The 15,081-nt window shown below is 46.1% G+C and overlaps 1 protein-coding gene across 2 annotated transcripts in view; it reads right to left on the bottom strand.

The window, feature by feature from the left end:
• The window catches only part of DYSF (dysferlin), a 167,439-nt gene that overhangs the window by 51,801 nt on the left and 100,557 nt on the right, over positions 1 to 15,081 (bottom strand). For both annotated transcript variants that reach the window (XM_089526456.1, XM_089526457.1), the window contains 4 exons: positions 11,515 to 11,616; positions 10,739 to 10,900; positions 9,654 to 9,819; positions 8,878 to 8,951 (listed from right to left, as the gene is read on the bottom strand). In XM_089526456.1, coding sequence (XP_089382582.1) covers positions 8,878 to 8,951; positions 9,654 to 9,819; positions 10,739 to 10,900; positions 11,515 to 11,616 — 504 coding nt within the window. The remainder of the gene's footprint in view (positions 1 to 8,877; positions 8,952 to 9,653; positions 9,820 to 10,738; positions 10,901 to 11,514; positions 11,617 to 15,081) is intronic.

Here is a 15,081-nt window from a genome sequence, read left to right as displayed (position 1 = left end):
ACCAGCACTCATTGGAAGAGAAGAGCGAAGACTTTGTCAAACTACAAATCCGCAGGATGGGGCTACAATACTTAAAGTGGTGTCAAACTGCATTATTTCTATAGCGCAGAATGGGGAAAGGCAGCCTAAGGGTCCCATTGGGTCCCCAGGAGTGAAACCTTGCCGCAAAATAACTCCAATTGCCTCCTGGGAGTGCGGTAGACATCTGCACCACTATTCTGGTCTCCTTGGGCCATCTCAGTATGGAAATACCAGGAGGTGACTTCTGGGTCCCTTTGGTTATAAAAGAAGAGGTCTTTCCTAAGGCTTCTGACATTTCACCGATGAAAACTAGGCCAAGCAACACCAGAGAGCAGGCAAGACACGAAACAGAGAAGCCAGGAGATGCTGCTGCCGTTTGCTTTTGCCTGAGCCGACTGGGAAGGGCAAGAACTCAACCTCTCCTCTGCTCCCTCCCCTCCTAAGTAAAATGAGTGCAAACTACTCTTGCACTTTGAAATCTGTTTGCTGAGGACAAAGAGGGAAAGCGGGAGGAGAAGAGAGAGAGCGGGGCATTTTCAAAGCTGCTGAAAGACATGGGACAGCGGAGGCCTAAGTAGGACTGTCCCTCCAATGGCTGATGGAGAAGCTATTAGATGAAATGAAATGCAACTTCAGGCAACAAAACCAAGAACCCTTCCATGAAAAAATGGCTTCCTTTTAATGATTTTGTTCATACAAATTTTATAACTGTCCACCCTCCAAATAGCCAGCGGTCATTATGGTCCGATCTAATTTCAAACAACTTAAACTGTATAGGATTGTGTGTGTGTGCGTCTGCGTGTGATGCTTTTGAAAGTTTATTTTGTAATTGTGGGGTTTTAGCCATCCTTTACTGTTGTCTTTTTTGAATAATCTTTTAATATTTTTTTTAAGTGTAGGACACTTTTTGACACAAACTGACACTGTTTTCTCCATCAAATTGACATTGATTAAGCGCAAACTACTTTTGCAACATGAACTCAGTTTGTGGCAATTGGAAACTAATGTTCGGTTTTGTTTTGTTTTTCATGGCTGGCTGAGACAGTGGCATCTCTGCTTTCTGACTTCCAACGGACACTTCGTTTCATGCAGAAAATCATTAAAACGTATCAAAATAATACAAAATGTACACAATTGCCTTCAGACTATGTGTACAAGGTGTATATGAAACATAAATGAGAATTTTGCATTTAGACTTGGGTCTTCTTTCCAAGATATCTCATTATGCGCATATGTGCAAATAATACAGGTATTCCAAAATGCATTTTAAAAATCCAAAATGCTTCTGGTCCCAAGCATTTTGAATGAGGGAGGTGCAACCTGTATTACACAGTGGGGCCCTTCTTATCCCATGGATCACAAAATCTGTGGATGCTCAAGTCCAATAGTAAATGGCATCCTATTTACTATTTGCTGTTTGGAATATATATATATATATATATATATATATATATATATGAGAGAATATTTTCAAGCCGTGGATGATTGAATCTGTGAATACAAAATCCATCGATAAGGAGAGCTGACTGTACATGAGTTTCTCTGGTGTGTATGTGTGAGATACACACACATATACACATACACATATATATGCATGTATACTAAAGCTACTCCAGGGATGCAGCAACAAGGAGGAGGGGGATAAAATGAGGACCTTGCCCCTCCAAATAAGCATTATAAGCACTATAATGAGGATTATGCCCTACCATGATATTTTCCTTCAGTCCCCAAATTTCTGGCCTTGCGGAGTTGAGATGCTGAAAACTGTTCACCCTTAAAATTCCTCTTCTGTTCGCTGTCTCCTCTTTTCCCAAGTCGCTCTCCTGTCCCTTTGCTTTGGATGCCTAAACTCTATTTCCCAATGCTCAGACCAAGTGTTTATATAGTGTTTTGTTTCATTTCATTTGTATCCCACCTTTCTGTCAACACAGGACCCAAACCAGCCTGACACAGTTTAAAGCAGATTAACTCTTACTTTACTACAGACTTTCTTAAAAAGCAATTGAACTATTTTATTTTAATGGAAAAATTCTATTTAAAAAAAAAAAGCAGACAGTTATTTAAACACTTTGCACATTAAAAGCACAATTCGACGAAAGGCAAGAGCAAAGCAGGGCACTCCGAAAAGCATTTTAAGCTGCGGCAAGGCTAGAGGTTTGGGGATGTTTGAGAAGGAAGAGCAGCTTGAAACAATTTAAAACAAAATCCACCTAAACTCTTAACTTGAATAAAGAGTTTCAAAAAGCAATCAAACCACTTTTTATTTTAAAAAATGGAAAACTTCTGTTAAGAAAGCACATCGTTGTTTATGCATTTTGCACATTTAAAACATAATTAGATGAAAGGCAAATGCAAAGCATGCCCCACTGAAAAGCTGTTTAATGTTGGGGCGATGCCAGAAATTGGGGGACTGACGGAAGATTTCATGGGAGGGAGGCAGAAGCGATATTTAGGGAGGCGATGCCCTGATTTTGCCCCCCATCCCACCCCATAGCTCTTCATCCCCAGCTCTGAGTTCTCATCTTCTCTTGGCAGCCACCAAGAAAAGGAGGGATGCCCTCGGATCTTGTGGCGCCAGTGGGGAGATGGTGCGGCAAACCCAAGCCCCTCTGTGCCCCCAACGCTGCACCACATCTAAGGGGGCTTAATCTTTTGCAATTGAAGCGGCAGCCCAAGCACCAGGGCCTTCTGTAATGCGCAGACAAGGCTGCTCCACTTGGCTTCAAAATAGGCGTAAATTAGGAGCAGGTTTACGGATAAGTAGATGGGCTTCAACTTGGTGATATCAAGCAAGCAAGCAAGCAAGCATGGCAAGGGATTCGAGGGCAGGTGCTGAAATGGTATAGCCATGTCCAATGTGAAGTCAAAGGCCTTCATGACCGGCATCCATAGCTTTTTGTGGGTTTTTTGGGCTGTGACTCCATGTTCTAAAAGAGTTTGTTTATGACGTTTTGCCAGCAGCTGTGGCTGGCATCTTCAGGGAATGCTTGGTTGTCGAACACGATCGGGTTGGTTCCCCCCCAAATGTTCCCATTATTAATCAGAAATCTATATACAATTGGCCCTCTATTTTTGCGGGGATCCGTTCTGGACCCTCCCCCCTCCCCCCAAAACAGAGGCTTGCATATATTCAACTCACGCATCTGGGATCCAAGCCCTTGAAGGTGCAGATCCCAGATTCATGAGTTAGGAGGGGCAACTATACTTCCAGGTTCTCCAGGTTGACATTTGGTCAGTTTGGGAGTCTGGAGGGGTGTCTGTGTGCCTCTGTGTGTTATAATGTGGTGTCTTCACAGAATCACAGAATCTTAGAGTTGGAAGAGACCCCCCAAAGCCATCCAGTCCAAGCCCATTCTGCCATCAAAATGGCACCATCAAAGCCCTCCCAGCTTAGGAGGCTGGTTATATTTATGGTGGAGAAGAGAAGGTTTAGGAGTGGCATGATAGCCATGTTTAAATATCTGAAGGGATGTTATACTGAGGATGAGGCAAGCTTGTTTTCTGCTGCTCCAGAGAATAGGACCTGGAACAATGGATGCAAGCTCCAGGAAAAGAGATTTCACCTCGACATCAGGAAGAACTTCCTGAAGGCAAGAGTTGTTTGACAGTGGAACACACTCCCTCCAATATTTTGGTGGAGTCTCCTTTTTGGGAGGTCTTTAAACAGAGGCTGGATGGCCATTTGCCCCAGGGACGGCTGAGATTTTGTCTTCCTGTCTGGCTGAAGTGCCCCCAAACCAGATGAAACTTTCCTAAACACGTGAGAACACACAAAAATGCACCCCACACTTCAGAACCTCTTTGTTGTAGTTGTGTGCCTTCAAGTCATTTCTGACTTATGGGAACCCTAAAGTGAACCCTTCATGGAGTTTTCTTGGCAAGATTTGCTCAGAGGAGGTTTGCCACCATTCCTTCCTCTGAAACTTGCCCAAGGTCACCCAGTGGGTTTCCATGTCTGAGTCTCCAGAGTCCTACTCCAACGCACATAGCACTACACTGCGCTGGCTCTCTTCAGAACCCTTTACTGCCCCCATATTCCTCTGCAATCCCTCTCAAAATGGCAATGAATGTCGCATCCTGATGCCATTCTGAGACTAACTGTAGAGGAAAATGGAGCTCTTTGGCCTCACTGGGGAAGAGCATTGGCTATTGGGGTTTAATGGGGAGAGGCTGGCCATGACCCAACAGAGTTGGGTCCTACACACTCCTGCCCTGGCCCTTCAAGTGGGAAGGAAGTTGGCATCCAGAAGCAGGGCACTCCTTCCCCAACTCTGCCACCCTGTGATGCCAAGACCACAGAGAGCGGCGCGTCTGCTGAGCTGGGTCCTTCCTTTGCAGGAGCTGTGCCCTCCCAGCTCTGTGCCCACAAGGCTCTCCGCACGCAGCTCCCATAAAGTGAATTTACAAGGGGAAATTTCTCTTCCACCCTCAGCAAACACAAAGGGAACGGTTGGAATAATAAGCTTGCTCAGGAATTTCCGTGCTTGGACTAATTGGGGGGAAAGGTGCCATTCTGGGCAGGAAGGCGGGCAGGGGCTGTCTGGAGGGCCCCGTCATTGGCGGTCTCTGCGGGGACCGGCTGGTATTAAAGACAGCTGTCCCTTCGGCCTGCATTTGGAAAGGGACAAGCCATGCTGAAGCAATGGCAGCCAACACAAACCCTGGTTCACACAACCATTGAATCGCTCTCCAACGAGAGGCCAGGCCATTTAGGTCTTGCTCTCAGCTGAGTAGTGCCTTTCACCTTTCTTGGCACATTCAGTTGTGCAGCGTCTTGCAATTCACTCATAGCAATTCACTTAGGGGCCTGGATATGTTTAGCCTGGAGAAGGTTAAGGAGTGGCACGATAGCCATGTTTAAATATCTGAAGGGATGTCATATGGAAAATGGAGCAAGCTTGTTTTCTGCTGCCCCAGAGACTAGAACACGGAACAGTGGATGCAAGCTATAGGAAAAGAGATTCCACCAGAACATAGCTTTACGGTCATGGATGAAGGATCTGAGCCCTAGTCTAACAAAGACGGAAAATATATATACACACATGTTTTTCAAGACAGCACTCTCACCCTGAGATTTCTCTCCATGCTTTGATGACTGGAGAAGACAGCCCAGACTTAGAGATTTGGAAACCTTTGAGTGGACATGGAGCCCAACAATATCTGCCCTTTGAAAGTGGGCCTACAGCAGGTGGCAGTTCCTAATGGAAAGTTCCTACTAGAAAGTTACTTCTCACTTTCTTTAAACAGACTTTGCCAGTTCTGAGGGAGCAGAGGCAGGAGATAAACAAGGCAAAATCTCCTGCTGAATCAAACCACTGTGTTTCCCCATATCTCTCAGATTTAAAGTCCTAAAAGGCCTAAGCTCTGGGCATCTTCTTCCTCTCTTTTCCAAGACCCCCTTGGAGACCTGCTTGCAAAAGAGTTTAGTCTTAGGCCAAGATCCGTACTACAGCAGCATAACTCCCACAAGACTGCAAGGGAGTTGAGGTGTCCAGATTGGTGATGGGTAGAGAGCTGTGCCAAATGTCCCTCCAGGGCCACCATGGACCGCCATGATGATGCATCTGAGGAGGTAGACCTAGGTCTATGGAAGGTGAATGCTACAACTTCTTTCACACAGTTAGTCTTAAAGATGCTACAAGATCCATTTGCATGCCATGGACCTCTTCAATATGGCTTCCCTTCAAATATTTAAAGAGTTAAATTGAAACTGGTTTGCAGAAATGTTGAGAATCCAGAAATCCTAACTATTTCTGTAACTAATGAAAATGCTTTTTCTACTGTTGTTGAGCTCTCTGTCCTGGACTTTATAGATCTAGATTAAAACCATGGTTCCAGGTAGGCTCCTGTCTCTGATCCCTCAGTCAAGATGGATTAATTAACCTTTGATGAAATAATTCCTATGTGTATGAACACATGGAAGAATTTAGTTTGGAGTGGAAACAAGGATGGCTTGAGAAGCTTCAGCTCCAACAGAGAACTGCTCTTCACCCTCGCTGGCCAACCAAGACCCTAATGCCACCAAGGTCTTCACTGCATGCGCCTTCAAGCCAGGCTGACTGGCCTTAGCCATGATCAGAAGCCAAGAGAGAGTCCTTCAAGAATCACCTTCTCAGATCACCTACTAGTCACTGGCTAGGAATCCCCAACTACAGCGAGGAGATGAGAAGGGAACGGTACCTCCTGTTGGTGACGTCCAGATGAAAGGGAGGAAAGACGTTTGAGGAGGACCTGGCATGAACATGAGAGCCCTCCTATCATTTCCCAGTGAAAGGGAGACATTCCCAGGGAGCATGAGAACATCGTGAGGTTCAAGCACTCTGAAAGCAGCACTCAGAGAGCCCCGATCCCTGACCTCTTCCCGTCTGTCCTCAGAAAGGAACATCTTGTCCTGGGCCTTGTCCAGAGTCACTTCTAAATGATCCAGTGTCTGAGTGTGTTGTGGCATCTTCTTCTCCTCCTCCTCCTGGATCCCTCTGGAGTGAGAGATTTTGGAGTGGTTTAGAGATCTGAGAGGGTTCAGGTGAGCAAAGGTTGGCTTGCTAAGGTGTCATCTAGATAAAGAAAAACAGTGTCCCCCTCCAAAGACACAAATGGGTCCAGAGTGACTAAGGTGCCCAAGATCTTGGCAGAGATTGGAAAGGGGGGAGGGGCGGGGAATGTGTCCTCAAATGCATCCTGATAAGTCATGGCTGTTGGTACACAAAAAATCAAAACCTTCAGGTAAAAGCAATGGTTTGGGCAGATTGCTATATGCCAGGGAAGGGGGGACACACAGCCCTCCAGAACTTGTTGTACTACAGTTCCCAGTATCCTGCCCCTTTGGCTATGAAGACCAGGAGGCTGCAAAGAGTTGCTGTCCCACAAATGTTGGGCACTTTGCCAATGCCTGCAGTGTGTGGACAAGAAATAATCCTGACTCTGGACTACTGAGGAAACAAAAAAATCTCCATTTGAAAGAGAAAAAATATGTCAGGATCTTTAGGTCTTGAATTTATTGTTATGGTTATGGACTTTCAATTTGGTTTTGGTGACTGTCTCATAGAGATTGATTCAGAGGAGGTCTGCCACTGCCTTCCTCGAAGGCTGAGAGAGTCTGGCTTGCCCAAAGTCATCCAGTGGCTGAGCAGGGATTCGAACCCAGAGTCCTTGTCAAACACTAGAATTAATACAGCACTCTAAGCTCAGTTTTCCTGGCAGGATTTCTTCAGAGAAGGTCAACAATTTCTTCCTTTGAAGCTGAGGAGAACCCTCTTGTGCCAGGACCTGCCCAAAGCCACGGAGGAGGTTTCTATGGCAGAGCAGAGATTCGAACCCTGGTCTCCCAGAGTCATGGGTCAAGACTCAACCATCATGCCAGATCTTAGATGCACATCTCTAATGCTCTCAGAATGGGGACAGGGAAGGGGAAGAATCACCCAAAGCCGCCACTGGAACGGGGAGAAACAGTCTATGATTCTTGTGTCTAGCAAGCAAAGGACTGGTTCTCTTTTTCTCATGGAAAGGGTTTAGTTGACAGGGACCTGGAGCCGAAGGCCATTAGAAAGAAACCACACAGAGCATGGTGTAATCCACAGCGAACCCTGGAGCATGCTTCCATGAACCAGTTCAAATCTCAGTCTATGAGAGAACAAAGGAACCCGATGGGAATCCACCAGCGTTCGGAGGCTCAGATCCAAAGTGAGTGAATGAGAGGAAGGAGGAATAGTTTTCAGAAATGCCACATGATCTTATGTCTTCCAACTTTCTTCAGGGAACTGTAGAACCAAGAGACCCCAAGGGCCACCCATTCTACCAAGTAGGAAAACGCAATCCAAGCACTCCCAATAGACGGCCATCCAGCCTCTCTTTAAAAACCTCCAAAGAAGGAGATTCAACCGCACTCTGAAGCAGCAAAGTCTTCTACTGTCAAACAGCGGTTATGATTAGCAAGTTCTTCCAAATGTTTCAGTGGAATCTCTTTTCCTTTAGCTTGCATCCATTGCTCCATGTCCTAGTCTCTGAAGCTGCAGGAAACAAGATTGCTCCATCCTCAGTATGACATCTTTTCAAACACTTAAAGAGGGCTAGCATGTTCCCTCTTAACCTTCTCTTCTCCAGGCTAAACACTTGAATGGGGCTCACATACACGGCAGTGGCGGCGCGGCGGCGCGCACATGTGCACAATGGGCACACGCCCCATTCATTTGAATGGGATGCACCACCCCTTGTGCCCTACATGCTCCCGCTTGGCTCCCTGCAGGTTTGAGTGTATGACGTGGGCGCATTGTATACCCACTCTCTTCCATGACAGCATTCTCTGAAGATGCCAGCCAGTGCTGTTGGTGAAATGTCAGGAAAACACTCTTCTAGAACACAATCTCACACCACAAAAAACACAAAGTTCTGTATTTTCTGACAAACTATGTTGTGTGACGGAGCACTGAATAACCTGCCTACCTTCCTCACTGACTTCAGCATCCGCCAAAACCACTCCAAAACCCATAGAATCGCCAACTCCTTTTCAGGACCCACAACCATGCTTAGATCCAGAATATGATATTTAGCCTCCTTAGAGGAGGAAGAAGAAGAGGGGGAAGAGTACTGAGAATGGGACCCACAGCAAATTGACCATCGCCAGAAACTTTGAAGGTTCTTTCTGGTTTTCCCATTAAAAACCTGGCTTAGGCACTCTAGATCGGCATGTATTGATAGTCATTTTTCCTTAAAATTATTGTTTTGCCTTGCTTGAAAATCTTAAAGAAGAAGAAGAGGGAGAAGAAACACTAGCAGTAGTCATTGGCAATCTCAGCTCTGTTGTTATTAAGAAAGCAGAAGGATTAACACTCCTTTCCCTGCATCCCACCATGACTTTACCTGGACCGGAAGGAGAGGCTCCTTGTCATCGATATCAATAAGGACGTCATCTTTAGGGGTCAGGCTCACATCATCTGCAAAATCAATAAATAATTTATAAAAATGGGGGGGGGGTGGCAAGTTTGGGGAGGGGAAGAGAACCACATCAAATCCTGTCTTGATCTTGATTCACCTTTCCTGAACTTTTTCTTTTTTTAATTTTCATCATGACAATGTCCCTCCATGCATCGGCTACTCAATCTATCCTCAAAAGGTCTTCTTTAGAGGAAGACAAGGTTGGGGTCGGGGAACGGGACCTTTTTTGGTTTAAACCAGGATTTTTGGGTTTAAACCAGTTTTTGCTTGTTTGTTTGTTTGTTTGCATGAATGTATAGGACTGCACCAATATTGGACTAAATCAGAAAACTAAGTAGCAAAATGCAGTTCCAATGTGATGGCCACAAGATTAAATAATAATTTGCGATACAGAAGACTTGTTTACTGAACTCTGGGGAGAAAAGGCACTTCTTGCCACATTTCGGACTTTGACTCCCAGAATTCCTGGCTGGGAGTTGAAGTCTAAAACTCCTAGAAGCCCAAAGTTTGAGAGCCACTCATTTATATCCTGCCTTTTCCCCAGAGCTACTTCAGGTACTTCAGGAGCTTTCCAATGAATCCTGCCCCTCAAACAGGTCCAGCACCTTGGACAGTGCTGAAGAGGGTCCATTTCCCACCAATGGCATGTAGCTGCCATTGGTGCCTCCTTTGACAGTCTCTTCCACCATTGGCTTCCTTACCTGCGTGTGTTTCGGGAAAGTCAGCCTCCTCTTTGTAAGGATCGCAGAAGAACCCCTCCAGCGACCGGATGGTGCACTGCCCCACCACCGGCTTCCGGCCAAAGGGCCGGTTGTCAATGACTTTGAGGATGATGGGAGGACTGTAGAGGTCTTCTCTTGGCAGGCGCTGGAACAAGGGCAGCCACAGTTAGCCCAACAGGGAAGTAAAAGGGGAAGAGTAGATTCCTTTCCTTATGAATAAATGGGGAAGCACATGTTATATGAGTTTCTTCCCTGTCTCCTATCCTTGAGTAAGAGAAAGGGGCCCCAGGTTTCTGTTAACTTTTGCCACTGCTCTCCAGGAACCCCTCCTAAGGACAATGCCAAAAGTCAACAACTGAACTGTAGAGGGCCACCAAAATGGTGCTAGGCCTGGATGGAAACCACCAAGCTCTACGAGGAACAGTTTAGGGAGCTGGGTATGTTTACGAGCCCTGTTTAAATATTTGAAAGGATGCCATATGGAAGAAGGAGCAAGCTTGTTTTCTGCTGCTCTAGAGACTAGGACATGGAGCAATGGATTTCAACTACAGGAAAAGAGGTTCCAGCTCAACATTAGGAGGAACTTTCTGACAGCAAGAGCTGTTCAACAGTGGAACATATTCCTTTGGAAAGTGGTGGAATCACTTTCTTCGGAGGCTATTTTCAAACAAAGGCTAGATAGCCATCTGTCCAAGGAGGGTTTGGATGGTGTCTTCTTGCATGGCAGAATGGAGTTGGACTGGATGACCCTTGGGATATATTCCAACTCTAGTGTATTCTATTATTCTGTGGTTCTTAAGGAAAGCTGGGAGTCTGTACAAAGAGTTCCAAGGGATGGCAACCTCCTTCTTTGGAAGTTTTTAAACAGAGGTGGCCATCATTCAGCAGTGCTTTAGTTCCATGTTCTGACATAGCAGGGAGTTTGAACAAAAGGGCCATTGCAATCCCTTCCAACTCTGTTCCAAGAAACTCCCAGGCAGGGTCTGTGGTAGCTGGGAGATTCAGAAAGCTATATTCCAAAAAAATATTTTTTTCCAAACTTTAACAAGGAGGTAATCCCTTACCACTTCCATGAAGAGAACGGACATGTCAAAGTTGGGGTTCTTCTTGAGGTTCTTGATAACACATGACTGAACCATCTGGCCGCCACACTCCACCTGGAGACTGGGCGAAGTCACGCTGGCCAACTGGTAGCTCTTCATGCTGCGGAGTCCCCAGGCCAAGATCTGCAGTTGAGAGAAGAGACAAGACGCCAAAAGTGCCGGGGAGTAAGGAATCGGTGCAACCACTGAGCAAAAGGAAAGATATTGAGGTTCTGATGTGGTCAGGTCAGGTCCTTCTGGTCCTTCTGTGACATGTGGGTTGTTGGGAGAGTCTGGACAATGAAAAGTAGTAGTATAGGTCTCCCTCCCTAAATAAGGTGTAGACTTTTGAGGTCTAGATGATGACAGTCTGCATCTCCATCATGCCCTAAGTGCAAAAATGCATGGCCTAACATAGCCAGAATACAAAGTTAGGCCATGCATTTTTGCACTTATGGCATGATGGACATGCAGCCTTTCATCATCTAGACCTCAAAAGTCTAAACCTTGTTGTTGGGACCAAGCAACTGTGTCTTCACAAATCTGCAGCAATACCGTAAGAGCAGCGGTTACCCAAAGCTTGGTCCTCCAGCTGCTGCTTTGGACTTCAGTTCCCAGATGCCCCAGCCAGCTTGGCCAACTGTCAAGAATGCTGGGAGGTGAAGTCCAAAACCTCTGGAGGGCCAACGTTTGGGTATCACTGCCTTAAGAGTTTCCGCAAAAGTTTGGAAACCCTCAACCAGGCCCTCTGCACCCACCTCGATGGCGGTCCGTTGGAGAACAGGCTTGATTCCTTGAGGGACCATGTAGATGCTGGGCTCTCGCTGCGGCGGAGGGTAAGGCAGGTCCGAATCCGCAGACTGGGACAGGAGAGAAAACAGGCGTCATGAAGAGCAAAGAGTCACTGCAGTCTGGAACAGACTGGAGCAAAGGCTTTTCTAACCCAGCAGCCTGTTCCCAGCCACTTGCCCTGGGAAGCCCAAAGGCAGGGCATGAGTGCCATAGCATCTTCCTATGCTGGAAATGGGATTCAGAGTCATAGCACGTCTGCTACTGAATATTAGGCTGCATCTACACGGCAACATTAACGCAGTTTGACACCACTTTAACTGCTATGGCTTAATGCTCTGGAATCCTGGGATTTGTAGTTTTGTGAAATACGTAGCCTTCTCTGTCAGAGAGCTCTCTACTACCAATCCCAGGATTCCATAGGATCATGGGAGTTAAAGTAGTGTCAGGCTGCATTAATCCTGCAGATTTGTTGTTGCCACAATGCATGGGAAGAAGCAGATATTATTATTATTATTATTATTATTATTATTATTATTATTCCTGTTACTCCTACTATTTCTCCTTTCTTTTGAGGCTGGATGGCCATCTGTCGAGATTGCTTTGATGGAGAGTTCCTGCATGGCAGAATATGGTTGGACTGGATGGTCCTTGTGGTCTCTTCCAACTCTAGAATTCTATCATTCTATGATTACTATTACTATTATCACTATTACTATTACTACTGTGGGCCCATGCTATTTGCTGCTATACCAAAATCTGTAGATTTTCAAGTCCCCTTAAATACAAAGGGGTAGTAAAATGGCATCCCTTATACAAAATAGCGAAATCAAAGTCTTTCTTGAATTGTAGTGGACACAATATTCCATTTGAGGCCTGACCAAAGCAGAATAGAGTGGCACTATTACTCCCCGCAATCTGGTTCTCTGGAGCAGCAGCAAACAATCTTGTTCCATCCTCAATATGACCTCCCTACAAATATTTAAACAGGGCTATCCTATCACCCCTCAACTGTCTCTTAATCCAGCCTAAACACACCCAGCTCCCTAAGTCTCTCCTCATAGGGCTTTATGGTTTCCTGACCCTTCACCATCTAGAAGTGATTCTGAGGGGGTGCATGCACCAGACCCATTTAATCCATGTCTTTTTGATGCTGCTTTTTTCAGCTTTTCGATAAATCAAATCTACGCAAGTGTGAACCACATGCAGATCGGAATCGATTTAAATTTGCCCTTCATCTGGCTGGAGCAGGTCCATTTTGAATCGATTCATGCCTGAATGTGAACCACAAGTGGATTATTTTGGAGGGGGAAAAATGTGATCGGGGCAAATGTAGTGGGAAGAAATGCGACCGGGGCAAATGTAGCGGGAACCATGCTCCGCTGTCGAATCGATCCATCATTTCGGATCGCACTCTGATTGATCTGTAAGTGGGAATGGGGCCCAGGTTCATCCCAACCTTCAGCTTTGGAGTTGAGAGCCTCCAAAGGAGAAGAAAGCCTTTGGGGAAGAGAGGGAAGAGGGGAAAAAGAAATAAGGAAACCCTTAACCGAGGGCAGTTGGAAGTAATTTAGGAGGCAGACACTCCTTCCAAGCGAAAGCATTATTACATTTAAATTAAGGAGGCCTATATATTTCAAACGTCAGATCGGGTCGTATTTATTTATAGATCCCCATATATGTATATTTAATAAGACTACGGAGAGGGTTGCCCGAGGCCTTCAAAGCCAAGTTGCAATTTTCCTCGGCGGTTGCCAGGAGCTGCCAAATCAAAACGGCTTGTTGCGAACGGCAGCGTTGCCAACTCCACTCCGGGTAATTAGAACCACAGATTGATCCGAGAGAGGAACCGCCAGCCACCAGCATCAAGGCAGAGGGGATTTGCAAACAGGTTGGGGAAAAGGCCAAAGGGTGACACCGGCTGCATCCACACTGGAGAAATAACCCGGTTTGGCACCGCTTTAACTCTTGTCTGGCTCAAGGCTATGGAATTCTGGGAGTTGGAGTTTGTTGTAGGCCGGGAGCGGAGCTTAAATCCACGGATGGAAATGTCGTGGACACCAAGGTCTCACTGTATGTATCTGTGTGTTGTGTGTGTGTGTGTGTGTGTGTGTGTACAGTGTGCCTGCACCATGTGCAGATGCATTTTACACAGCTTCCAGCTTACATGGAAGCCACGTGGGGAGAAAAACAATGGCGTGCGTGCCCGTGGCACACGTGCGCCGCGCCGCCACATACATACACCCCATTATTTCCTATGGGGCTCGAGCATAGGCAGATTTTCCCATACACACACACACACATACAGAGGGCTCCCTGTATATATTTTCTATAAAGCAAACCTTGATTTTGCCAATTTATATAAGAGACACCATTTTACTCTGCCACTGTATTTAACGGGACTTGAGCATCAACAAATGTTGGTATCCATAGGGGGCCCTGGAATCAAGCCCCATCAGATATCAAGGGTCAACTGTGAGCTCCCCTGGCCCGACATCTCCAAATCTGATAGAAACATCATTCACTCGTGTGTCAACCACCAGCAAAATGGGCCTCCTTTTCCCCATGCTGCTGATGTCTGATAAAGTTGGTTGGAGCTCAGGAGTTATGGATCATGGCAGCAGTGTCAAAATCATGTGGTCCATGGGCCACCCTTTGGCCACCCCTGTTTTAGCATCATGTAAACAAAGCCTTCCATTGCTATTGGATGGAGTAAACAGGGGGGAGAGAGGGAGGGAGTGCAAGGGAAGCTTTCCATCCAGCAACTGGGTTGGTGGCAACAGACCAGCTCCCAACAGCTACATCCCCAGCTCTGCCCCACTGCTCCCCTCCCAACTCTCTCCTCCAAATGATGTTGGTCCAAGAACAGAGGCATGATGATCCATTTGCAAGGTTGGTCCAAAGCTGAAGTCTACAGAGAGGTTCACATCTCTCCAAGGTACTAGCAGTGGTGAGGGTTGGACTAGTTTGCCCCCGAGATCCCTTCCAGCTATGCAATTCTGTGGCCAAAATCCTGTTAGCATCTTACACATGCATAAATTCCTATATGAAAGTAACCAGGCATTTTTATTGGATGCAGAACATTTAGGGTTGGGAAAGTGGCCTTGTACCTGCCGTGGCATTGTGAATGCAGGTGCATATGTGATGCATATGAGCTATGCTATGCATTCAGTTGCACATTGATGTCTGCATTCCTTTGTGCAACACAGGCATTCAACACAAGGGCTGTGTTGCACAATCAGTTTGCAACTCCACAACATGCAAAGACTTACGCTGCATAAACCCAATGCAGGATTTCGGACTATTATCCCACAAGCCAGTGACTGGCCAATGGGCATGATATTGGTAAGGCTGGGAAGGGAATTAGGAAGGCCAGGTGGTCGAAGATTAAGTGAAAGCAGAAGAGAACCACTGTTAGGGCATGAGCAACTGCCAAAAAGTGTCTCTAATCATTTGGAGAGAGACTGTCACAGCTGAGGATGAAAATACATTGACATTTCAAGAGTTCATTAGAACTTCATGGAGACAGATCGATC

The sequence above is a fragment of the Sceloporus occidentalis genome, unplaced genomic scaffold, assembly GCF_023333645.1.
Source record: "Sceloporus occidentalis isolate IW3139 unplaced genomic scaffold, rSceOcc1.0.p SCAF_5, whole genome shotgun sequence".
NCBI lineage: Eukaryota > Metazoa > Chordata > Lepidosauria > Squamata > Phrynosomatidae > Sceloporus > Sceloporus occidentalis.
Note: the sequence above shows the minus strand (reverse complement) of the source record. Positions and strands in the feature narration are given on the sequence as shown.